The sequence below is a fragment of the Columba livia genome, chromosome 2, assembly GCF_036013475.1.
Source record: "Columba livia isolate bColLiv1 breed racing homer chromosome 2, bColLiv1.pat.W.v2, whole genome shotgun sequence".
Classification (NCBI taxonomy): domain Eukaryota; kingdom Metazoa; phylum Chordata; class Aves; order Columbiformes; family Columbidae; genus Columba; species Columba livia.
In genome coordinates this window covers 129,088,563-129,115,085 of record NC_088603.1, presented here as the reverse complement: position 1 = coordinate 129,115,085, position 26,523 = coordinate 129,088,563, and the positions used below count along the sequence as shown (strand labels likewise).

The window sequence follows — 26,523 nt, the reverse complement described above, 5'->3', positions numbered from 1 at the left end:
GTGACTTTGGATGAGTCATTTAATGACTGTCCACAAAGTGTCCTTACGTGCCTAACAGACTTATTGCCGAGATGAGCTTTAGTCAAGCACTTTTGACTCTTAAGGCACTGAGGAACTCAGAAAAGTATTGGTGCCATTGTGAATCTCACCAATGGCCGTGAACTCACTGTTGGAGCACTTGTCTGGCCTTCAGCCACCACACCTTGACCGCAGATACTGAATCGGGTGTTTGCTGTGCCTTCATGTTCCCCTGCCTTAGATAATAATGATATTCTTAAACCAGTTTTGTAGACGTTCAGGTTTCTTCCATGCTTTTAATAGCATGAACACAAAAAATGAAATATTTGCAACATACTGCTGGCCAAAATCCTAGAAGTAACTTCTGTTATTCAGACTATTTAGTAACTATTCAACTACTGCCGTTTCTTTCTGAGTGCCTATTTTGGACATTCTGCTCAAATAGGTAAACACGTAGCACTCTTGGTTGACAAAAACAAACCAACCAAGCAACCAAACTTTGGATCACAGATCAAATTTGAAGAAGAAAGGAATAGAATATAGTGTTTGTGAATGTAGCAGCTGGCCTGATAAATAACAAAACAGGACTACTGGGAAATTGCACATACGCATGCCAAATGTAGAAGAAATCTGAATGTTTCTGCTGACTGCACAAATCTGTAGACCAGAGAGAGAGATCTGATGAAAGGACAAAGTTTTATTCTGTCCCCCATTCAAGGTCCAGTCTTTTGGTTTTTTTTTATATCACTATTCATATTATTAACATAGAAAGTGTTTATTTTGATTCAACTGAAGAGCTTCAACAGGGCCAGAGATAATTAGAGGACTGTTGTCTAAGAAATTACAAAGTAATGGCCTTGATATATTCATATGAGGCCCAAAGTGTGTCATGAAATTGCTTCGGGAAAGTTAGGACTAGAAAGATACTGAAATTCTGACTTTATTTCATTTTCAGTGTGAGACTCTAAAGAGAGCATGCATCAAATCTGCTACCGCAAATACAATAAAAGTGTTGTGTAATGCTACTAATAATTTTTCCTATGGATATGTCCTGTTCTTTCAGCTTGTTACCCTTGCTTAATTTTAGTGGACATTAGTGAAGTGTAACCTTATTTGTATTATTCTCATTAAAAATAAGCCTATGAAGATGCTATGCAGTGCAGAAAATGCCATTTTTTCCATTTCTCTGTATGTGTTCTAGGACATGTACTTTTCTTGGTCACCAGATTTTACTCCTTCTGCTATGTCATGTCTGCAATACAGACTCATCCTCTTGAGCTTTTCTGCCCCATTTCTCCACACCACATTCCCAAAACACATACTTAGCAGAATATCTAACTTGCATCCAGATACCACAGTTGTGGAAGCTTGATAAGTTCTTGTCATAACTGTAGTCACTGACGTTTAAGGACCTTCAGTTTATATTTGCAAGCCAAATTTCGTACCTTCATACCTCTTTTGATTAATCAAAGTTAAACCATTGTATATGTGAAGGGGCCTCTTGTGGTTTCTAAGTAAGTAGTATGGCTTTTCTGGCAGGGAGAGACAAGCAATTTAGTAGGTACGTATTGTGGGGGCTGGGAGAGGAAGAGAGAGAAGGATAATCCAGAAAGCTTTGAAAGGGGCTGAGCGAAATCAATATTTCTATACACGGTACAAGAATTTTGCCTTCTGTATCTTACTTTTGGCTGCAGCAAAACTGTTTTGATGTGTTGTCAGTAAAGCAGTTCCGAAATATAGCACTGGCTTGGTTTTCCTCTCACTCAGCTGGTTTTGCTCTGGTTTTGATTCAGCTGAAGTATTCCCAATTTGCACCTGTGGCAAAGAAGAGCATTAGGCACAGGGGATTTAATACACATGGCATACAATTAAGTATCATATATGTCACTAAATCATTTCCACTCTATATAACTCTAATATAGTTCCTAGTTGTCTTCAGAAATAATAAAGTTTAATTTTGTAGCCTACATGTCAAGATGGGGCTTTAACTTTTGCCTGAGAGCTGTACAGCTGTAAATAGATACTAACATAAAAGGTCTGTCTCCAGCAGAGCTGATCTCTCTTTCCATTTCTGACAGGGGGTCACATAGCCAATGTAAATTACCACCATAAACTAAATTCCACCTCTCCTGTAGAACAAAGTGCTTGATCTGCCTGTCTAGAAGCCAGGAGCTATGCAGAGGACTGTAATATTTCAACAATTCAGCATGAGTGGCAACCTGTTCTTAATAACCGAACACTGGCAAAGTTTAACTTAATTTTGTCTCAACATATTAAAATCCATTCTTGCTTTAGGGATTTAAGAACTATCTGAAGGGGACTTGAAGACAGGGAGAATAATTCAAGTAGAAGCGCCTGCCTCTGTATTTCATGTAAAATTCAGGCTCAGCACACACTCCTTGACATCAATAGGGACTGAGTTACTCAGAAAAAGTAGCAGAAAAAGGTAACCTAGACATCTCAAGAAGAAAGTGAATTATTCTCTGTTTTATCTGTCATTTTGGTTTAATTACAAAATGAAATTCAAATATACAACATTACATAGCCATGTCAAAAGAGTTAGTGAATTTTAGTAGAAATGGCATTACAATCGAAAAATTAAAACTGCTATTGCCAGGTTTTTGGGGGTGTAATGATGTACATGGATCTTTTATAACTAATCTACAAAATGCTGTTAAAAATGGCATCTCGGCTGGAAACTATAACTTGAAACTAGATTCTTGTAATTGTATGGATACATCTTTAATTCAATCTCAAAGGCCTCAGAAACTGAAGAAAGCAGCACTTTACAAACAATCCAACAGGCATATCACAGCAAATTCAGCCTCAATTCAGTATGTTACTGCCTAGAATACTTTACCCACTCCTTGTTTTATATTAAAGATGAATTCAATGTAAATGTTTGGAATTCTTCTTACAAACTTGTTGAAAAGGGACAGTTTTTTGGCATGAATCCCTTGTACAAACCTGGTGTTTAGCAGATTACGTATGTTATTCTGTTATAGGTACACTACAGTGATAGACAAAATGGCAAAGAGTGTATGACCTGTTTGACACTGTCTCCTGTGCAGATGACTTTCCAAGGTATCGGGAGCTCCATTGAAGCCAGCCATGACCAGGTATAATACCTTCACCCCACACTCTTGTAATTTTATTAATATCTAGTAAGGCCAGAATGTCAGCATTAGTAAATTTTACATTTTGACACATCTCGTGATTTTCGTATGGCATGTTCTTGTCACTGGGATTTGCCTGTCTTGCCCTAGTAAAATCCTGGTTAGATCGAAAGAGTGACCCAAGGAGACAAAACTGTGTTGCCTTTTATATATTTTTAAGACATATTAGGGAAGCCTGAGGAGCTTGCTTTGCTTTTGAAGTCAGATGTAAGGCTTCTGCAAAGGTTTTGTTTAATTTTATGTGTGTATCAGGTCTTGTCTATCCTATTTTTACTAGAAGATTACGCGTAGCTAGAAAAGCAGAGAGATGAAGCCATCATCTCCAGCCATCACCTGTCATAAGAGACTGGCATTTGAGAGGAGAAAGAGACTGTGTAAAACTCCCATTTTGTTTGACGGTTCTTAAAACGTTTAATTCAAGCTTCTGGCCAAAGGCCGGAGGAAAAAACATCTCAATGCTAATCACTCATCACCCTGCAGCTTCAAATGGGAACTGAGGGGGACTTCCATTCCAGTCTTCTTGTCCTCCAACACTCTTACTTATAAAAGCAAGACAAGACTTTGATACTCAAAAAGTTTTAAAAGCAAAAAGGAAACAAGTAGAAGAAAAATTTAAACCAAACCTTGCACCTTTCAGACCTTCAGTAGAATGGAAAAAGTACAGGTTTTATTTGCCTTTTTAGGCCATCTCTAAATTGTACTGTGTTCACATTTGCCATACGTTTTATCAGACTCTACGTAAGATTCTCTAAGGCAAAAGGAAAACTCACCTGAAGAATTATCCGAATTCATTACTTTTGGGGAATAGCTTCAGGCACTCTTAGCCATATTTTTGGTTGGTGGTTTTTTTTTTAATTGGAAATTTGTAAGTCAGTTGTTAACATAGCCTAAGCCCATTAGTTATTTACATGGTAACATGAGGATATTTCCTGTCCTTAAGTGTTTGGTTTTTTACAGTAATGGAGAGTTGTGGTAAGTCAGAACATACTTTGACAGAAGTAATTCATTCAGTTCTCATTTCATCCAGCAATTTGTTTATGCTGTTCTAAAGTTGCTTCATTTTTCTTTCAGTAAAGATCGCCTTTTAAAATTAAGTTGTAACTCAAAGACAATATTTAGACATTTCAATGAATTTAAGGTGGTCCATGTCAATTTGGTAACAACTACATTCTGGGCTACAAGCCAGCTTGGCCTTTGTCTTAGAATTTATTTAGGCTAGAGTATGATATGTAAACAGACAAAAAGACTTTGTAAGCAAAAAGCACATTTAAACCATCTGAATAATTATGTATTTAAGACATCTAAATGAAAAAGTGTTATTGAGCCTGCAAAATCAAGCACCTAGAAATTAGGAAATTCCAGATTATGCGCAGCATTAGTTTGATCCCAAGTGTGCCCATTCAGTGCTCCAAACAGGACATTCTTCTGTGAGGAAAAAAAGTATTCATAAAATCACGTACATAAAGATTGTATCATAGCATGTGCACAAATGGGTAGAATTAAGTTTGCTTGGGCCATTATGTAGCTAGAATTTCCTAATCTTACTTCAATTTGAAGTTTAAAAAAGTGTTCATCATTTGGTTTAGTTACGCAATTTTCCATGGGGTTCTTGAAAAAGAAAGAAAAATGTTTTGCCATTGTATGATGAGGTGGTTGTTGCACACTGAACCCACATCACTTGTGCAAAGATTTCATCTGAGCTGAGAGCAAAAGGCAGTAATCATCTAAAAGCCAAGTGCCAACCAGTGGGTCACAAAATAGCACCACATACTGGACAGGATTCACAAATTTCTGCTCATCCTCTTCTTAAATATCAAAGGAATTCCACTTTCTGGGGAAGAGAGATGCTACTGACTGCTTGTGCTTGATAAGGCAGGTGGCAGGACTGGATCGAAGCATTATTTGCTGTCATCTGAATAAAGAGAGAAAACCGAATCATTAGCAAACAAACAGAAAGCACATCAAGTGTTCGTCAGGCACTTAATTAATTGATGTCAAAATTAGAGCTCTTAATGGACTAGCTAAAAAAAATAAATACATTTTCTTTCTTGTTCCTATGTGATGGGTATGATTTTGCTTCTTGTTCTACAGTTTCCCTCACAACAGGTTTATTTGATACCCTTATTCTTCTTATAAAAATAGGAAACAGAACTGCTGCACCTTGGTTAAGCTGAATTATCAACATTTTAAAGTTTCAAATGAAATAAGTGAAATAAGATATCCACATGCTATAAAAATTTAATTCTAGAAACTCTAATTGATGTCACCTGTATTTTTAAATCATCTCTTTTGTATTATATGGTAATTAGGATGGAGTAGTCACCTGAAAGCCTATAGTTTCAATGGAGGCATGTTGATTTGTGTCAGCTATGGGGCCTGACATAGTTTCACTTTGAGGATCTGTCTGTTTCTGTGTTTATGAAAATAATTTTTCTCGTGTTCATTCTAAAATACAGATTTTATAATTTCTAGGGTTTTTTTTTTGTTGCTTGGGTGTTATTTGTTTTGTTTTGTTAATGGAAAACTCTCTGAATGAGACTCTGGAATAGTTTCTTTGTGGGAAAGTGGTTGTGTAAGAATATCTAAAATATTGAAATCTGTTGTGTAAGAATATCTAAAGAAAAAGCTGTATACCAGAGTTGTCACTATGTGTATTTTGGCAGAAGAACCACAGCTGACCTCATACCTTGATCAAAAATAAAGAAACAAAAATGAAAGAGGGAAGGGGAAGGGGAAGGGGAAGGGGAAGGGGAAGGGGAAGGGGAAGGGGAAGGGAAAGGAAAGGAAAGGAAAGGAAAGGAAAGGAAAGGAAAGGAAAGGAAAGGAAAGGAAAGGAAAGGAAAGGAAAGGAAAGGAAAGGAAAGGAAAGGAAAGGAAAGGAAAGGAAAGGAAAGGAAAGGAAAGGAAAGGAAAGGAAAGGAAAGGAAAGGAAAGGAAAGGAAAGGAAAGGAGGTTCTGATGGCAATCCTTGTCTTTTGTAATATATCTCTCAACTCACATACAGTGGGAGATTTGTTATCCAGCAGATACCAATGTGGTTACAGTGCTACATAAGTATATTATCTTGCTTTTTCAAATATGCCAAGACTTGACACAACAGTTTTTCAAGTCAGTTCCTCTTTCTCTAGACTCTGTAGGGAGTTTTCGTTCCTTAGATTGCTTTAGCTTGTGTTTTTAATGAGTTTAAATTTTTTATCCACATATTTCATTTGAGCAGTTTCAGATTAAAATAAGCATTTCATACTGGTACAATAATTAGTGTGTATTTCAAATGTCTGATTAACAAGGCATATCTGATTTGGTCATGAAGCAGTGTTGTGGAAGCAATTGCTGGTGTTTCATTTTTCTTTTGGCAAACAGTAAAAAAGAGAAACATTCCTAAAGTACCTGCCAGCCTGCCACATGTTTTGTTGCATTTTGCATTCAGGTGTGCCAGACTTCTTAGTAGAAATGTAGTGGTTTTTAGAATATTTTTTTCCCTGAATTATTTATTGCTCTATTTTCTGTTTCCTAGTATTTGACTGTAACTATAAATGGCAACAATTCTTTGGGTTTTTTTTTGAATAAAATTTAGCTACAGGCAGCTTTTAGTTAAAATGGCCCCACATTCTAGTGGCTTTCTCAAGCACACCTGAGTTTTTCCTTAATGGTAATGAATCCTGGTATTTTTTACCTTGCTGTGGGACTGGAGGCAACCTATTCTCAGGACTCAGGATGGACTTTAGGTGTACGGTGTAAAGCTGAGGATTTAATTTAATGTGGATGATACAAGGAAACAGAAGGGAAGTCCAGGTAGTTGTTCTATTTGTGTCACTAATAAAACTGAAGGTATGATTATCAGGAGACAAAAAAAAAAAAAGAGATAGGAGTCTATGTAAGCAAAAAATAGGTGGAGTGGAGCAGAAAACTAAGAAAGTGAATGTCTAAAGGCCATAGAAGTGGGACAATGAGAAGTTAGAGCAAAATGCAAGATGGTGCTCAAATATCACACCAAAATGAAGACATCTTCTCTACTGCTTAGTCTGAAAGTCTTAGAGAGTTCTGCCTGCTTAGCTTCTCAAGGTATTGGACATGGAATTGCTTGTTACCAATAGAAATCAATATCTTTCAGCTTTAGCAAACTGGGTTATATGAAGAGTGCTTTGAAATTGTGAGCACAGAGGTACCAAGAACTTTTAGGTAGAAGATCTAATGCTATCAGAGCAAACTACTGAAGGAAATATGGATTTATGTTTCCCCTAAAGACTTCTAGTCACTTCCATTGAGTTGTTAAGAGATGTACTTCACTTAACACAAATAATTGGACTCACTGCGATGGTAGCTAGGTTAAATTTGAGTGGCTGTGTCATACAAGATGGCCTGTGACATAGTTTCAATCTAAGAAGTGACGCTTTTGCTATGTCTTGAACAAAACAGTGTCAAACTCATCTTCCATGTTTGTGTGTATATTTTTGGAATTTGCAAAAGTCATCTTTAGTGGCTTTGTAATAATTGCTGTTTTTCTGAACGCTTCATCTCTAAATGACTGCAGCTTTGCTTCAGCAGTATCATACCCCTGTGGTTGTCATAGCTGTGGAGAAAACCCTGGAAAAAACATCTTGGGTGCATTCTTAACACTTGCTGAATAGCAGGCAGATTGGAAGTCTGAACATTCATTTTTTAATAAAATCATTTTAAAGTCAGTTCTGGTGATGAGAAAGAACAGATTGGGCCCGTTTTTAGATTTTTGAATGCTTGCCATGGAGTGCTCTGCCTGTACAATTGAATTTTCAGCCCCCAGTAACTTGATGTCCATTGAGGGGTGACCAGTTCTCTATTTAAATTTCAAGATCCAGAACAAAGACTAGTGCATTTTCTTGAAGTCTCATTATTTTAATACTTTGTGATGATTTTGGAGGTTTTAACGTGTGGTTTTTGGAGCTAGCAGTACTGCCCATTTGTTTGTTACTGGCTTCTGATGTTTAAATTACCCAATAGTCCCAACGAGACATGCTGCTAAAATGAGTATAATGAATCTTTCACACTTACATTTTTAGTCCGTGCTTTCTTAATCCCATCCATTATATTTATGTTGTATATTAGACCATGTTTTTAGAACTGTTCTACACTTTACAGTGCATAAAATGGAATACTTTTATTTTCCAGGACAGATAAGAGTTGTGTAATATTATCTATAATCTACCACTATTACCACTTTAAAACAGTTGGAAGGAAAATAAGTAGGGGCAGAAATTGTAGAAGTGGAAGAGTTACTGATGAGATAGATTTTATAAGAGAGTCTGGCAGGGAGAACCCTGTAAGAAAAGCAAAAGCCCCAAAAAACAGTGGTGCAGTCAGTGAATATGCAGAGGATGAGAAATTGTCCAGTGCTCTAACCAATAAAGATGAAAAGGATTGGTTTTTTGTTAAGATACCTTGCTACATCAGAAAAAAAGTTCATTTACTGGACACTGCATTAATTCCTGCTTAAAATTAGTTTTGTTATAAGGCAAAATTGGTATTCTTTGGATGTTCAGATTTACTTCACAGTGGATGTTTTTGTCCTGGACATAGACAAAAAATACCAAAGTATTACTATTTAAAAAAAATACATGTATTCTTCAAGCAGTTTTCCCGAAACTTGGTGATTCCCTTCACAGCCCTTTCAGCATCAGGACTCCGACCTGATCACGTCGAAACATCTCACGCAAGTAGGTCTCCTTCTCCCACCTTCCACTTGACAACTCTGTAACCTTTAGGGTGAGTCCAGCATGGCCACAGCTGAGTGCCCGGTGCTCCAAGAGACAGTCCATGTGCTGCTTTTGATATGTAGCACCATGCTTCACTCTTGTTGTGTGGAGAAAGCTGCACCTCTTGGGTTGACGTTGCAGGCAGGAGTCATCCCATCAGGTTTTAGTTAGGCTCACTACGTTGTTGTCTGGTATTTGGTAGTTTTTCCTCGTCTGCTGCGTTCCCCACAACTGTGTGTGGAAGCATTTGTACATGCTCTCTGTATTCTTTATCTTCTGTTTTGCATTATCTCAGTCTGGATGTACGTGATAGAACATTTGCTTTTCCCTGGCAGCTGCCAAGTTTTCCTTGATGAGCTCGAGATCAAACGTTTCTATTTGTTCAGAATGTGTAATCTTGCATTTTCAAAAAGTGAGTTACTAATTAACTGCCGAATGGGAACAGAATGTAAACCAAGGCGCAGCTGTCTCCCTGCCAGACCCTTTCAGTGCTCTCATTCAGGGCTTCCCGAGCAGCTTCCCAATGTGACTGCCTCTTGCTGAAGATGCAGAATAGGATTTTCAGTGCTCTGTGTATGCATGTTTGTTTATACAGTAATGTCAGCTGGGTATGAAATGCTACTGATGCAGTCTCTGGGTATCTTACATGCTTTGAAATGAAAAAGATGATAAACAAAGACCATGTTTGTTTTGGGGGCTGTTTCCTTCTCTGTTGAGGGGAAAAAAAAAAAAAAAAAAGGTGAAATATCATAGTGACAACTATAGGTGAAGTTTCACAAGAGTAGTGAGGTTCACAGAATCACAGAACAGCTGAGGCAGGAAGGAACCTCTGGAGGGCATCTGGTGGAGCCCCCCTGCACAAGCAGGGCCACCCAGCTGCCCAGGACCATGTCCAGACAGCTTTTGAATATCCTCAAGGTGGGAGACTCTACCTTGGTGTTCCTTCCCATTGACTTCATCTCCAGTCCTGGCCGCTTCCTAAACCACTGAGCTGGCAGAAGGTAACTCAGGTTTTTAGCCAGCTAAGTGAGTTGAACTGGCCCACTGGGGTTTCAGTGAGTACCAGAGCTGGAGCAAGGGAGACATCAGGACTGCCCAGCCCAGAGAAGAGGAGAGAGAGCCATCCCCTTGCACAGCAGCAAGCTATTAGATCAGCTCACCCACCATGTAAAATGTCACTTGAAGAGGATGAGGCAAAAATTAACTGTGCAGAAAAATTGTTTTCTTGTAGAAATGTTTGTCTTAAACCTGTTCACTGTGCAGTAGCATGACCTGGCATAAAGAAGAGAAAAGGAATGCACACAGATGAAGGAGGAAGAACAGGATCATAGAGAGACCTAGAGAAGTTTAGCTGTTTTGGAACTGCACCCTTAGTAGTTGCTTTCATTAAAATACCTTAGCAGGCTTTCAGTGCTGTGTAGCATGTGGAAGTGAAAAGAAAGGCATTAACAATGTGCAATGAGCCAGCCTTCCATGTACCACAGGCCAGCTGTTCTCTATCCTTAGTCTGCAATCTGTTTCTGGTTTGGTTTGTTTTGCTGTTACTTTAGGCCGAGCTGACCAGTGGTGAAATGTAAAAATCTTGAATTTCCTTGCTGCTGTGGCTGATAGGGAAGGGAAAAAGCTTAAAAGGGAAATATATTGGAGAAGTTTGGGAAAGCTGAAAGTGTCAGTTTGCTGCCTTGTCACACTGCAACAGGAGACTCAGCCCACTTGCAGTACCAAGAAATCTAACAGCTTTTTCCCTGGCAGGAAAAAACAGAGGGAAGGCAAAAAAGGTAGCTTCTTCTCCTAGTCAGCTGTTAAAAGTTGATAGACCTACACCTACTAGATAAAAGTTGGTGACAGAGCTGGAGACAAAAATCAAGTGGGAGGAGACCATCCCAAGTAGCTTGTCTTGCAGTTGGGATTGACAAGGATCTGGATTTTTCATCTTGACCCCTGACGGGCAGGATTTTCCTTTTAATAGATATATTAATTTTAGTTTCTAGGACTGGTAAAGCTTTCAAGCCTTATGAATGAAAACTAACACTCACTCAAAACCCAGTTGCCTACTTTGTAGGCACCTCCATTTCAGACCAAGAAAGACCTTAGCAAAATGTACACTCAATTTGGTTGCCCACCCTCTGCTTGCCAGAGTTATTCTGTGGCATTTTCCGCACACAGTGTGCTATGTCTGTTTGTTGATACATGTTTAATCACTTGTCATTTGAAGAAGTTGCTTAACACACTAATTATATAATTGCCATTTCAAAATACATTTCCTTAACCATTGTACAAGACAAAATAATGATATACACATGTTGCATCTGAAGAACTGTGCTTTTGCCAAAGTTCTGTTCGCCACCTAACTTTTCCAGTTCTCTTGAAATAACAGCACATGGCTGGCATTACGCATTTACCTAGTACAAAGGAAATTTCGTAGGTTTTTGTTTGCATAATCATCTGACAAACCCTGGATGTACATAGTGCAAGTAGAAACTAAATTGGACATCCTACACCCCTTCATTTCAAGGATTCATTTCAAGAAGCCAGGATCTCATCATAAATGTTCTGACCATAGTCTTAAAGGGAAATTAAGGGGGTCATGTTCATAACTACAGGGGAATAGCCAAGCTTATGTACTGTGAAATACAGTGGGGTAACAAAACTGAGCACTCTTCTCTGTCACCACTTTAGTTTCATCAAATCGGTGCAGTTTTCCTCTGACTCAGAGTTTAAACAACTTCTCCCTCTTCTTTTTGGGATAGCTCTACACAGCACAACCAGCCCTAGTGGTGAGTTCCTCTAAGCACTTCTATAAACTTGGACTGTCTTCCAGCACCATGTTCCCACAGCAAACTCTGGTCATGTGTTGCATATATATAACTTACACACTCATTTCTTTGTAGTTTGGCCCATGTTTTTTAGCACTGAGGCACTTTTCTCAGTCTGTTGTAGGGAAACTCATGTCTATTCTGGGTGGGGGTAGGAATACTGGAGGAACAAAGGAATAGCTTAGTCAAGTAATGGGAAAAGTATAAAAGTAGTGATACATGCATATTTAGTGCAAATTATGGCAAATTCCTGTCCAATTTAAAGTTCAGTTCTAAAGTTGCTGTCTTAGCTGTGCTACCTGTAACACGGATAGGCAGATTAAAGGTCTGGTTCTTTGCTGAGCATGAGGAAGTTGTGGAGCCCTATTTAGGAGCTCTAAGATTAAACTTGGTTCCTAGACATCTCTGGTGCAACAACATTCTGCTTTCTTCCTTGGATGTTTTTTAAATACATCATCAAGAAAGAGCTGAAGATTTGCCCTAGCTTGATGGCTAATGGTTTACCTGAGAAAATTACTTCACTTTCCTTTTTTACATTATTGCCATTGATGCCCTGTGTCAAACATCTCCAGTCAAAAAGGTGTTTATCTTCATTCCTATAAGTCATTTAGGATAGCATCTGAGTCTCTCTCTTGTCTCCCAAACTCATTTCATGTACAGGTTTTTGTAGTCACACTAGATTTCTCAGATCATCGAGTCAGAACATCCTACTTTTTGAGACAGGAGGGAGTCACCAACCAACCTTCTCTTCGAAGCATCAAATGTGCAATATCCTCGCTTGATACAGGAATTCCTACATCCCCAGAAGCTCCGTATGTGCTTGTGTCTTCCATTTTGTAGCTCTTACAGACCATCTGTGTTCCAATACTAATGTTTCATTCCAGCAAGATCCCTCACATATGCTAAATCTAAGTCTACTTCCAAGTAATTCACTCTCTCAAGGATACAGGACTTGAGATAATAAACACTAAAATGGAGGTATCAAGCAAAACCAAAACAGTGAACTCTTAAGTTAAACTTTAATTTTTATACGTATTTCTTCATATTCTTTCTTTGTCTTTCCCATCATTAGAGAGACTGTGAGACCTAGTTTTCCACAGATCGTTACGGCTGTACAAATAATTGATTTTACAGGCTAGAATCCCCTCTCATCCTTCATGCCCTCAAAAAAAACAGTTCAAGCTGGTCCAAAATAAAGAAAAAAAAAGCCTCTAGCCAAAAAAAAAATAATTCATTTTGTATTCCGGCATTTGTAGTGAAGCTAGGAAAATGGCTGAGATTCACAGAACTGTTGGGAAAGATTATGGATTACTTTACCTACAAGCTCAGTGGTTCACACACTCATGCGAGGTGCAGAAGATGTACATTTTATTCCATGCCTGTCCCTGTGTGAGCATGAACCCTCTGTAGGAACCCTCCTCATGCTGCAGAGCGGCACAGATGGGTAGCTGCAGGATCACCAAGTGATAACCACAGAGTAGTCATCCTCTTCTTTGACTCACTAAACAGTGTGCTCAGTAGAGCTGCATGAGCAGAAGAGTTTGGAGAAATTCTCATTTTGTAATATTAAAAAAAATGGCAGTTAGGGTGCTGATCTGAAAGGTGAAAAGAAGGATTTAGATCCTCCTGGGAGTGAGAGAGTCTTAAGCTCTGATTTTCCACAGCCTAGTATTGACCATCAAGTGAATCTTGGTTTTCACTACAAATGGCCAAACCTGAGCAAACTAAAAGGGATAACTTCAAAGTTTCTAAAGTTGTTTACAGTTGAAATTGCAGAATGCTCATCCAAAGTCTGGGTGCAGATTTAACCAATACAAAACTTGTTTTTTATTTCCACTGTATACATCTACAACCAACCCCATCCCTGCCACCAGTAGGTATCCAGCTGGTGGCGGCATTGTCCAAACCTCCCAGCCACATGCTCCTCATGGCTGGAAGCTGCCACATGAACCCCAAGCACAGATTTCTAGGTCAGGCTACAAAGGCAATTTGAGGTAGTAAGTCATGTTCAGCTGGCGTCACTGTGTTCCTCAAAGGTACCCAGAAAGTCATCTTCTTCCTCCCTTGTGTAATTCTTCTAAGCATAAGCTGCAGATGAAATGATAGCTTCCCTTCCTCAGCATTCAGCTGTCTATAAAAAAGCTTTACATTTGCTTCAGGATTTTAAAAACTTGGTTACATGGCATGGATTCATAAAGGCCATCTTGGCACAGGTTTATACCTCTGGTGTTGCTGAATCTCTTGTATTGGCAGCTTGATAAAGGAAGACAAATGCTGAAAGCTCAGTTCTCTGAGTAGTCCATGTACTTATCACACCTCAGCTATTTACATAAAAAGCACACCTTTTGCTGATAGTGGCTACAAGGCTCATCCCAGTAATGGAAAGATTTTAGCTGGTTTGTGAGATCATAGAAAGCCCATTTAACTATTGCTTCAGAATGTCAGGCTGTTCAGCAAGTCAGTCCTATTTCAGATGACTCCCTACATGTTTCAAACTTTAACATTTTTTTGAATAATTGGGGTAATTTTTTGTAGCACAGCATGCTGATTGAAATTACGAATTGGGGAGATTTCTGTGTTGTTGTATTTGATTCAATACTCCATTGTCATTTATGCAAAGTGGTACAATAATACACTGTCAGTCATTTAGGGGGCAGCTGGGTGTACATACACGAAGCTTTGTTCATGCGAGTGGGGCTTCCTAGGGTGTCTCTCTTCATCAATGCAGATAATACTGCAGAACCTGGGGTTTGATTTTGGAGTGTGACAAAGAACAGGTTCACTCTTTCAAGTTAAATAAAAAATAAACAGAGATCGGTGTGTAGAACTCTTTTGTCATCATGTATCCATCCATGCTTATGAGGAAAATAGTAGAAAAGAAAAAAAATGGAAAGCAATGTTTGCTATGATTTCTTAGATGCAAAATAGTTAACAAGAAGATATGGGTTTGAGAGAGAGGTAAGGAAATCAAAAGGAGGCATCAAATGTTGGCTTGACCCAAAAATGCTTTAATCCCCATTTGCCCTTATAGAACAGAAGTATTAGCACAGAAGAAGCCTGACATGCTGGCAAATACACAATTTAGACATGTCAAAATACTTTGAGAAAATTTCCAAAAAAATGAATGTTTTTTGGCCCTCATTTAAATAAACAGGATCTTGTGGAGTTTTTTGGAACTCTCCTGATAAATAACACTTAAACCCCTTTTGATCAAATACCATTTCTCAGGCAATTACTTGTTCTTAATTTAGAGGCCAGTTCAAAAGATTGCTTCTTACCATCATTTAGCAAAGGTTCAACTGCTGCAGTTTTCTGATCCTTTTAAAAAAGGCAAGCAGGGAGAGTTTACATAATAAAAGTTCTTTTTTTATTCTCAAATTAATTGTTTTGAAATATGTCCCAGATTACATCAGTTTCTTACTTGCATTCATGTTGCAAGATGGCGACTATTGTATATTGTTAGTGATGCATTAAATTAGTTGTTTACATTATAAAATCTAAATATATTAGAATCTTTTGTGTTTGTCTTCAAAGATTCCTATTCTAATAAAGCTTTCTGAAACAAGTAAGGTTGTCTTTTTTGTTTAGTTAATGCATCAGTGGAGAACCTAAAAATTTGTAGCCTTTAGCCATTCCGGTCTGTGTTTAGTAGAGTGTAAGGAAATTATGTTTGGGAAAATATATATTTTCATTTAAAAGGGAAAGTTATACTTTTAAATTAATCATTTTGCGTTTAGAAAAGGTAACACCTGAGACAAATGTAGATGGGAAGAGCTGAAATTAATTTTCTTTTCTCAAAGACTGTTTTGCTGTGACTTTTAATCAGAGTAAAAGAACTATGTATAGTGTACTGAAAATAAAAATTTTGGCTGCATCCTTCGTATTTCTGGTGGCTTTGTGTCTCTTTTCAGGTCAAATTGTCTTTGAGGCTTAAGTGATATAAGACCAATATTCAGTAAATAACAGTATTTGGGATTTTAAAGAAACTTGGCAATTTGGACTCTCAGTTTTGCTCTCTAACAAATGTTTTAGGAGAGACGAGATGTGAAAAATAAAAGCCGCCAGCTTTAATGTGGCTGGAGCTGCTCTGTGAAAGTGATTTTCACTGTTGGAGGAAGTTCATGGACACATTTTTAGCAGCAAAGGAGCTTCTTGAAGAGTCAGCTGAGCAGCGTGGCAATGAATGCCCACACTTTCCCCCCAACACTCTCCTTTTAAGTGCAATATGTCTTAGTTCTTCAGCTAGAGAAATGACTGCTCTAATACACTTTTTAGGTCTTACTGCATCTGCCTTAGGAATCTCTGTTTTGATATGTTTAGACATTCCTCTTCCTATCTTAACAGTGTTGCCAAGTCATGATAAAACAGGAGGGTTTTATTTACCTGTCAAAAACCAAAATAACTTGCATGAAGCCAGTGACCAAGTAAAATTGTCACAGTTATACTTTATATCAACGTATGTCACTGAAAGGAAGAGCAGCAAGCTAACTGTTGAGTTAGAAGCAAATTATTTTCTGTGTACAAGATATGCCTTTGAGGATAACAAGCCAAGAGCACTTCATATCTAAATAGCCTCTAGAACATACAGCAATATGGCAAGAATTGAGTTATGGTGAGACTTGGGAAATGTGACAAAATAAGCAGTGGAATGAACAGAACAGTCCTGAAACCAGTTGGAAAAACAGGAAGTATAGAATTTGATGAAATTATGAAATATCTTGAGGAACATCTTGTTTCTGATCATGACTAAACAGCGAGAAAAATGATAAGGAATAAACTGGCTGTTTTCAATAAAACTTCAACTTCAGACAAAAAAGCTAAGTGATTAAAAGCTACTTAAGACTGTTTTGATTAAATAAAAAAAGGTAGCATTTTGAAGTGTAAGATTAAAAAAAAGGAATATAATTATTTGCTTGAAAGACTTTTTTAATTGAAAAAAGCATGAGAAGGTATGAACCAGTTTGATGTAACTGCCTGCCAGAAGTTGTTTCAAAGGTTATCACTTACTGAGATATTTAGGCAAGATGTGTTCCATCAGCAGCCTAAGGACAGTGCTGTGTGTAACAGGATAGTAGCACTCATGATAACTGAACAGTTTTAGTAAAGTTAAAGGTTAATAATGAAGCTTCAAAAATAATAAACTGTGATCCAAAGTGTAAGGTATGAGTTAAAGCCTTGAGAGAAAAATTAAAGGTTGCATTTCAAATATATGCTCTAATTCTGGAATTCTGATTTGAGATTCCTTAAACTACAGTATTCAGAAACAAAGAGCACCCACAGCTTTTAAACAACTGCATGCTTTCTCTTTTTTCAGGAGCTTTACCCATTCAGTTCAAGATGATACTAGATGAGTATCCATGCCACTAGTTCATTAAGAAATTCTGACCAAATGTCTTGATCCTGTAAACATTTTCATATTCATATAGGTCTGCTTATGAGTCGTCCCATTAGATTACCTGATGATCCGTCTGTGAAAATGTACAGGCAATCAGAAATGCAGGTTCAACTGATGTGAATAGAAGTTGATCTGAGGTGAAATACCAAACGTAGCTACATTGCCTGGGGTTAGTATCCCGTCTTTATTTTGGCTGGGATCTTGTCTAAGTGCATGAAAGTAAAACACGGCATCTCTGAACACAGTCACACTAAGAACTGATGTTCCTACAGTCAGTTTTTTATGTCCAAACTGCATGAAAGCTGCAGTTTCTACCCATATCTCACTTTTTACAGTAGAACAAATAATGTGTATTTTTAACTGCCTTTTGCTCTTTCAGTTTTCTAAGTCACAGCTGGTACTTGCATGCACATTGCCTCCTGCTGGCCAAAAGTAACTGAAGGGGAAATTTTTGTCAATGGTTTTAGAAAAAGGTGGAAGGAAGTATAGAAAAGTAAAGGCTTGTTGGAATCACAGGAATTCATGGCCCTTGTCCTGATGACAGATATGTGTGCTGGGTTGTATCTTGAAGAGCCACGATGTCTCACAGGTCTACTTTTGAGTAGTGCCTCTTACTTCTCTCCTAGACCTCCCTTGGAAACCTGGTTCCAGATCACAAACCATTTCACAGTTGAGAGAGCAGCAGCCTGGAGTATCAAAGACTTGTATTTGACTGATGGTTTGAGCAAGAGTGCAATTTTGACAGGGATGGTCTTTTGTCAGATGAAACAAGACTCTAGGGCCTATGTTACATACTTATGCGTTCCTGACCACGTTCTCCATTTCAAGTAAGAATCAGAATGTAAGCAAGCCAAGTTACCAGACAAAAGTGGTATAACCATGTGATATACTTTGGTTTCTAACATACGAAGAAGTCAGAAAAGGCCTTTCAGGTCTTGAAATGAACAGTGTGAGTGTGCTGGTATACTGCGTTTATGCTGTGAACTTACTTGAAGACCACATTTCAGAGTTTGCAGCTTAAACTTCCATTACATTCTGTGTCTGGCAGAAAAAAGAAAAGGCTCAATATCACTCTTTCCCTATTGTAGTCTGAGAAGTTGTATGTCTTTCTTCTTGTCTGTTCTGCCTTTTACAGAATCTTATTTTTGTCTCCCTGCTAATCTCTCTCATAGGTGCTACAGGCCCACTGTTAGGTTACCCATACCTTCTGTCATAAGCAGAATAACTTAAGCTTCTTTAGTCTTGAAATGCAGAGATTTTACACACCTTATTCTTCTAACTCTTTTTCAGAACCATATAATCTGTCAATATACCTTTTAAAATTTGGAGTTTAGAGCTGAGCATGGTCAAGTTCTAGAATATCGATGCCACCTTTAAAGACAATAACACTTTCCTGTTTCCTGACATCATGCTGACTATGTGTCTAAGGGTTTGCTGCTGTAGCTTTTGCATTACTTTTACTAGTGTAGTTTGTTCCTTTTTTAAAATTTTGTCCTTTTTTTTTTCTGGAGTAAATGAGCTGCATCTGAATGAGATGGAACTTGCATCATTGCAGATTACCTGTTGAAAGTTCCATTTTTATAATGATTACGTGTCAACATTACAGGTTTGCTCTGAAATAGCTGCTTTTTTATAATTTATTGCTCTTTGCTGGGGAGAAAGCAGTGAATGCAGCAAGAATGCATTCTCTGTGTTGAAAGTAGGTCTTCACATATAGAAAACGAGATTCCATTTCCCCTAAATTTCATTATTTCAGGAGTTGCATTCCTTCAGTACTGGGAGTAAAGTTCAAAATGTTAATATGCTGCTATGATTAGGATGCTTTTGATGAATGTGGTCTGTATGAGGCTGGGCTCCTGTTCAGAATCAATCAATCAGTGCCCGTTGAGTTGTTGTAAGTAAAGCTCATTAAAAGTTGCATTTGCTGAGGATGTATTTGTGTTCTCTAAATAATCATTCTGTATATTCTCTATGTAATATCCTTACCTAGTCTTAAACATTACGGATAAAATAAATCTTAAAAAATGCAAGTTTTCTTTCTACAAATGCACGGGAAGCAATCCTGTGGAAACCAATTGGTCAGTCCAGTCTTAGGTCAAAATACGATTTTGAATAAAATAAAACTAAGGTTATGAGTGGAAACAAAATTATTACAAATTACCTCAGAGCGAAAAAAATATACTGACATGCTGTCTGTACAACATAGGAAGTAATGTCTATATTTTATGTCCATTTTTACAGAAATTGTGAAAAATTACAAGTCAAATTACAAAGCACTTATGCAAGTAGTTAAAATTGATTCCCAAGGATTACTTGTACGTTAAGGTCAAGCATTTTCAAGATCTGCCCCAGACTATATGCATCTATCAACATACTTAAAACAACTTGTTCCTATGGTGTATACTCTATAAATTAATAATCTGTGTATACATCAGATACACAATCAAATGATATTTCACGTTTGAAATATATTTAAAATATTTTGATATGAACTTCTTCAGTACCATGTTTTTTCTGCTGAAATCTGAGATGATCTCTTTAATTGTGTAGTGTTGTATTTCAGTAATTCAAGTCACAGTGCAGGTGGTACATGCAGTTTACTGATGTTAGAGATAGTATTTAAACAACTCCATGCTCAGAGGTAGTATATCAAAAGTTTTTAAATTGAGGGTGACAGGAACTGGTGCTGCACTTTCATGTTATCCAGCAATGTGGAAGAATTTTGACATACAGCTGAAATGATAAAACTACATCAGTTTTACTGTCTGACTTAATTTGACATGAATTTCAAAGGTATTTGGAAATTATTAAATTGTATGCTACATTTGGAGAATTTGCCTTCCTAAGGGAAATTTTTTATGAAGTCTGAATTGAAAGGGCTTATGATCTCAAACCATTGCATAAAGCTGGTATATTTTTTGGTAGATGTCCTTTTATGTTTAATTTGCGAGTCATGCGGAAGCTGTAGTTTCTGCAGGAGCTGTTACTATAGAAGTGAAACACACTGCTACTAACCTGCCTACGTTATTTTACAAACATGCTTCTGCCACTGATACAGGAAGAGACTGGCCTGAAAATACAAAAGATTACTTCAGATAATCAGTATTTTGTGTACATATAAGAGTTAAAATTGAAAACCAAAGGTAACAACAGGAAGCCCAGCGTAGTTTGGTGATACAAAGTTGGTTCTAATTCACATCGTAAATGATGCGATTTGTGCAAGCTCAGTAAGTCTTGTCGAATATTTACTGCCTTTTGACAGAAAAACCAAGAAAAGTTTCTCTACATCTTTTTGTGGTGTTGCTTAATACTGATGTGGCTCAAATTGCATAGCTGTAAGCAAAGAGATAAACACTTTTTTATAGAGTAAAAACTGTATGTAATTTAAAATTTTCTGTGAATATTTATATTTCTTCAGGATTCTGACAGCTGTGACCCATTGGACTTAATTTACTTTAGTGCTTACATGTATGCGTGGGCCATATAAAAGAAATGAGGATTTCAAAACTTAACAAAATTAATTACAAAAAATTCTATAAAAAGTCGTGATTGAAAGTTATTTTTTAAAGTCCTTTTGAAAATGGCTTCTTGGGTTTTCAATTTAAACTTTTTGTTTAGTTAATACGAAACATTTCCCTACATTTTTATTTACCGTAAGATCCTTTATATCAGTGATGCCTTTCTGTCCGAGTGCCAAGTGATTACTGCATAGTGATTCACAAAGTGTACCTCAATATAATAGCATTTTGTAATTATCTGGCAAAAGAGTGGACAATCATTTGGTGTTTGCCGTGCTTATCTGCAGCAATAACAAAGGATTAAATGCTTCCTCACTCCCGTGTTACAGTTCTCATGCTTTCCCCGCTGGCTCACATAGGCGAGAGAGTCATGTTTATACTGAATATAAGGTTCAGCAGAGACTACAGGAGGGAGCTGGTTATTAAGAAATCAATGTATGTCTCACATAAGCAAAACCAGTGCCCTGTGCCATAGTGAGTACTATTAAACAGAAGCCTGTGGGGGGAAGGATTATGGCGTGTGATTGAGACACCTGTTGAGAAAATAGGCAACTATTGACAACTCTGATTCATGACTGAGTGACTGCTCTGCTAGTCTTCACATGATCCCCACCGAGAGCGAGCCTCGACCGCCTGCTAAACAAGGGCTGTTTGAAGTTTCTTTTTAACATTTCCAAGACGTTAATTCAGCAGGACATCTCCACTGGGGTTCTCGATGTCACCAAATCAGCAGCTGTTGAAATCCATTCACTTCAGCATGAAATGTTTGCATAAGTTTTTTCTTTTTTTCTTTTATTTGTGACAACAGCAAAGTAAATAGAACCCTAAAAGTCCTGCACTGCTCAACTCGGGTACGTGTGAGAACAGCTTCTGGTTGCAATTGTAGCTGCTAAGGCAAAATGTTTATTTGTAGAGAACAATGACAATTGGAGTAGTTTATTATGATACACATAAAATCCTGATTTTAATAGACATTTCTGTGACTTTTTTCCAGGATAAACATTCAGTTAATTTTTGTACCAGCTGTCGAACTTCTGTAAAAAGGGTTTTGAAATAGAATTGTCTTTGTTTTTCAATTAAAAAAAAGACCCTTAAAAGTCTAAAAGCAAATGTTTCCTATTTTTTCCAGTTAGCAAATGAAACGTTCATGGGTAGGAAAACATTTTATCTGACTCACATTTCCCTGAGAAAACAGTTTGTATCGTAGAATTAGTTTAGTTTGAAGGAGAAACAGAACAAGGCAAGACATGTAAACATATTACAAAGCTTACTTTGATGTTTAAATACTTTTTTTTTTCTTTTCCTGGCCATCTGAAAAAAGGTGTGGTGAATGTAGTCAATTGTAAATAGAAACTCTGTATTTTCAGTCAGCTTCATTGTTAAACCCGAGAACTGCTGACCACATATGAAGACTCACAGTCTGAGCCATCCCTCGTCTGTTTATTAAATCTGGTAAAACTTAAGTGTATTTTTACAAGTTCATTAATGTATTCCATTCTCTCTGATGTATTTTTTCCCACTATTATCAGATTTCATTATATGGGAGGAATTATCAGATCAGCCCCATTATACAGCCGAGCAGCGTTAAGTCTGATTGGAATTTGGGCTTCCCTCCATTTACAGGGGGAATATTGTGTAAATCAGACTCTCGGGTTTCAGCGAGAGGCACAGGGCTGCACAGCATCCATTTGTCAAGTTGATTGCACCTCAGCGAGGTTGCATTAGCTTGTCTTTGAACAGAAGTGAAATCCTATGCGAAGCTCCCCTTTCTGTCATTTACACTAACATCCATCCTCTTAAACCAAGGCCTCAGAGAAAAAACAAAGTGATGGCACAATATAATCAGTCACTCAGGTTGTCTGTCATCTGTTTTCTTAAGGAAATGACTTTTAAGTTAGTGGAGCAGAAAATTGAAGAAAATTAGCAGAAGGTTGTTGTGGAAGCAGGAGGAATTTTTTAAAATTACAGATGTACGTAGAGAAGCTCAATCGCTTACAGCAAGTAGAAATGCTGGTTTTTAGTTTAGCGCTAACATAATGCCAGCATACCCAACAAGTAATAATCCAACTTTTAATGAATATTTATTCATAAACTTCAATTGGGCTGTAAACGCACAATAAAAGGCTGGTATGCACATTTTCAGCTTTTATATCAGTGACTGTGTTTTATGATGCTGAATACTCAAATAACCTGCACTCTTTTCCGCATGTCAGGAAAGCTGCCTACATATCTCAGAAATGTTAAGCTGCAAAGGCTGTTGTAAACAGCTCTGTGAGGAGGCTTGTAAGTTTTTTGAAAATCAGAAAACTGGATTTTTATTCTGATGCAAATAGCAGCAGTAACTAACATTACTTGTTTTAAGCTTATGTACAATTAAATTCGTACAGTACTGTTGCAACTGTTCCTACAGGGCTAACGTGAATGAAGATAAGATAAAGGTGTACATTTTTCACAAGGTAAAAAGCACCACATTTTAATATACTTCTTTTTCTCTCATCCTCCTAAACTCTTCTTTTATCTACTCTGGAAGTAAGTTTTTAATTAGAGATACTTTGGTTTTACTTCAATCAGTAAGAAAATCAGTTTTGTCCTGTGCATTGTAAGAGAACATTTTTCAGTGTGGTGTTTTTTTAAAGGAACGTTGTGCATGGGTGTTTTAAGTTCGAGCAAAATAGCACATTCCTAGTTTAAAATAAAAGCTGTGACCTCTTGCAACAAACTGGTGTGAATTTTGAATTTATTTAGTTATTTTGGAATAGATATGCCTTCTAAAGTCTTTCTAGACATGCAGTAAGTGATGTGACTGGCATCCGTCAAATCTACTTCTTTTTCTCCCTTCTTCATTCTGCTCAAGGGAAAATTGCATGTGGTCTTTATTTGTTTATGTGATGCAGATATAGTAGTCTAAATCTTACAGCTCCATAATAAAAATATTACTGATCTTGGTTGGGAAGCCTGTTTTCTTATACGTCATTTTCCTTATATTCATTTTTGTCCATTCTTTTCTGCTAGACGTAGAGGCATAAAACCTCACAAAACAAGTGAGGTTATTAAACTGCTTCATCTTAACATGCCTTGGAAGCTTTAGATACAATATGATATGACAATACAAAATTCTGATATTGATTTATACAAATGTAGTGGCACATTGTCACTTGGAAAGAGAAAGGAAATGCGGAAAAAAAAAAATGTTACTATCTTAAATATTAGGCAAAGCATATTTTTATAATTTTCATGCAGAACTATAGCTTGCAGTTAGTTTAATTTTTCAGTAAGTATTAGATTTTTCATATGTCCCTTGAAGAAAAGTTAAATTGGCTTCACAGTCTTGAAATCACTTAAATTTGAATAGTTTTACTCAACAGAAATGTTATATACACTAAAGTTAGTCAGATATGTAAGGGTTTGCAGGATCAGAGCGTAAATGGATCCACGTTTCTCCTCAAAAATAAGTCTTAAAAGATTTTGGAAGGAAAGTAATTTTGAACACAGCATGTAAACTTATATAAAAAGTTACAGATTATAGAAAGTACGCTGCTCATGTAACTCATGTTTCATTAAGATGTATATTACTCAAGGTTGTGATATGAAGATGATAATGGCTGCATTTTACACTGTTTTCCCTTTTATAACCTAATGTTAACATTTAGGAATTTGGGAACTTGAGAGCCCTAGTAGATCAATCTTGATTAGTTTATTTTTCTTTGTAAAGATTTTGATAGCCTGGTAATGCTTTTGTTTGAAAGAGTATTCTTTACTTCCTCTTGTGGGGGATGAAATATTGTTACACCCAGCTCTTCCTCTGAAATAGTGAAAAACAATTTAGGTAACTGAATCTTTGATGAGGAGAACTTAGCTTGGAAAGTCTGGCATTTAATTGCCCTTTTACTCATAATTCTTCTGCGTTTAACCTCAAAGGTGATTTAAAAAGTTACATCTTAATTGCATAGCCTCGTTCAATCATTAGTACTTTGCCTTGCAGCAATTTATTACGACTTTATTTCCCTGAACCATCAATGAAGATGATGCTGAATTTTATATTAGCCAAATGTCCTTTTGAAATGAATGTGGTAATATAGATTTTATGCACGCTTTTTCTAGTTTAATATTGGTGTTACAGATTGGGGCTGTAGGTATATCACAACTGCTGAAGTAATTTAGAGAATGCTGTGTGTATTGCTTCAAGTGCTGATGCCAAAGATTTATCTCAAAATGTGCATCTGCAAGAGGAAATACTAGCAGGGCATTCTCTGTTGTGCTCCTCTCCAGCTATTTTTACAGCTTACTCACACAGTGTTTTCCCCTTTGAAGATAATAGTTGGGCTCCTGTTGTGAGGAAAGCACTGCGGTCAGATGGGAGAGGAGATGGGGAACTGGGCACAAGAGAGCTTTGCCACAAATGCCACCATTAACATTGGGCAAGTCGCCCTTTAAATTGTATTCTTCTTTCATAGCAGTCTTTTGGAGACTCCTACATTCTTAAAATTTTTAAGGGCTCCAGCTACTAGGGCTATGAAATACCAAAAATCCCTTGTGTCGGTGCAAGATCAAGGTAGAGTTCATCATGAGCATCTTCCTGTTGTGTTCTGTAATTCATATGCATAGATATTTAAATATGCTGGATAGAAAGCGTGGAGATCCTTTATGCTCATAATGTCATTATTTAAAAATTAACCTCTTTTCCATATAGGATACAGAATTTGGGTAGTTTCTATGCAAATTCTCACATTAGAACTGGCAGCTGCTGGCACAAGCACTTCTTGCACAAGGCTGAGAGAGGTTTCAATGGATGAGGCTACTCTGATGAATACTTAAAGCCAGGTGTGCTGACGCCAGTGCCAAAAGTGCCATCCTGCCTTCCCTCCACTCTTGGCTGCTCATTCCTGACCCTCTACCATGCTTTCCTTTGAGCTATTGCAGCTGTTTATCCTGCCAGCAGCGAGGGAGAGGAGGCGACCGCTTCCTTTGCTCACAGCGCTGGCACAGCCAGCACAAGTGATGGTCTGGCTGTGGACTCTGGAGCCAGCTCAGAGGGGTACGTTAGGCAAACCAGAAGGGGCTGCACAACATCCCAAAAATGCAAATTTTTGGCATGCGTGTTTGGGTGAAATACTGTGGAACTTGGTGGATGTTCCATCCTTCCTTTAAAGAACAGGTAAGCTCATGCTTACAGTGGTTCAAATAACAGCAGCCTCCACTCTCACCCCAGGCACATATCACCCCCCAAAAATATACAGGTATGGGGGGTGCAGCGGGACTCAGGCATTTGAATTAGATGGAAGGGTATGACTGGATATTAAATTAATCTGTATGAAAATCAGGTATATCTGAAAGAGAAGGAAAAAATAAAAAGAAGATAAAAAATAGGAGAAATAACATAGCAAAAGACTCAAAGGAGGAAAAGAAAGTGCAAAAAAGAATTAGATAAGCACTGTGACAGTCCCACAAAGGTCTGAATGCTGGCCGAAAAGGCTTCAAGAAGGGATGGCAGAGATTTTTTGTTGTTATATATCTCCTGCACTCAAGGAAACAAGTGAAGTTGGGGGAGGGTGACTTTGGAGGTTGTTTTGGTGTGGTTTTTTTGTTTGTTTGTTTGTTTTTTTAACTAGATATGCCTAAATGATGCTTGACTTCATAATTTTCTCCTCGTAGTAGAAACAGCCCTCAGGGCCTCAAACTTTGGCTAATCATTTCAGTTAAAAGGGTAATAATAATGTAGAAGACCATGAATTAGAAGTGTACCCTGGGGAAAGCTTGACCCAATGCAGAAATAGAAAATAACCATACAAAACTCTGTAATGGGATCCTCTGAAGCTGAATGGGAAAATGCGGGCTCATACAAATATGCTCACCATCTAATATGAAACATAA

At 37.5% G+C, this 26,523-nt stretch overlaps 1 protein-coding gene across 11 annotated transcripts in view; it reads left to right on the top strand.

Annotated features, from left to right (window-relative positions):
- The window catches only part of STAU2 (staufen double-stranded RNA binding protein 2), a 172,775-nt gene that overhangs the window by 108,971 nt on the left and 37,281 nt on the right, over positions 1-26,523 (top strand). For 6 of the 11 annotated variants that reach the window (XM_065053805.1, XM_065053803.1, XM_065053808.1 and 3 more), the window contains exon 13: positions 3,024-3,137. The exons of 4 other annotated variants lie outside the window; for them this stretch is intronic. In XM_065053805.1, coding sequence (XP_064909877.1) covers positions 3,024-3,137 — 114 coding nt within the window. Of the gene's footprint in view, positions 1-3,023; positions 3,138-8,833; positions 25,979-26,523 lie in introns of those variants that run through there. One more of the 11 variants, XM_065053809.1, reaches the window with a different exon arrangement.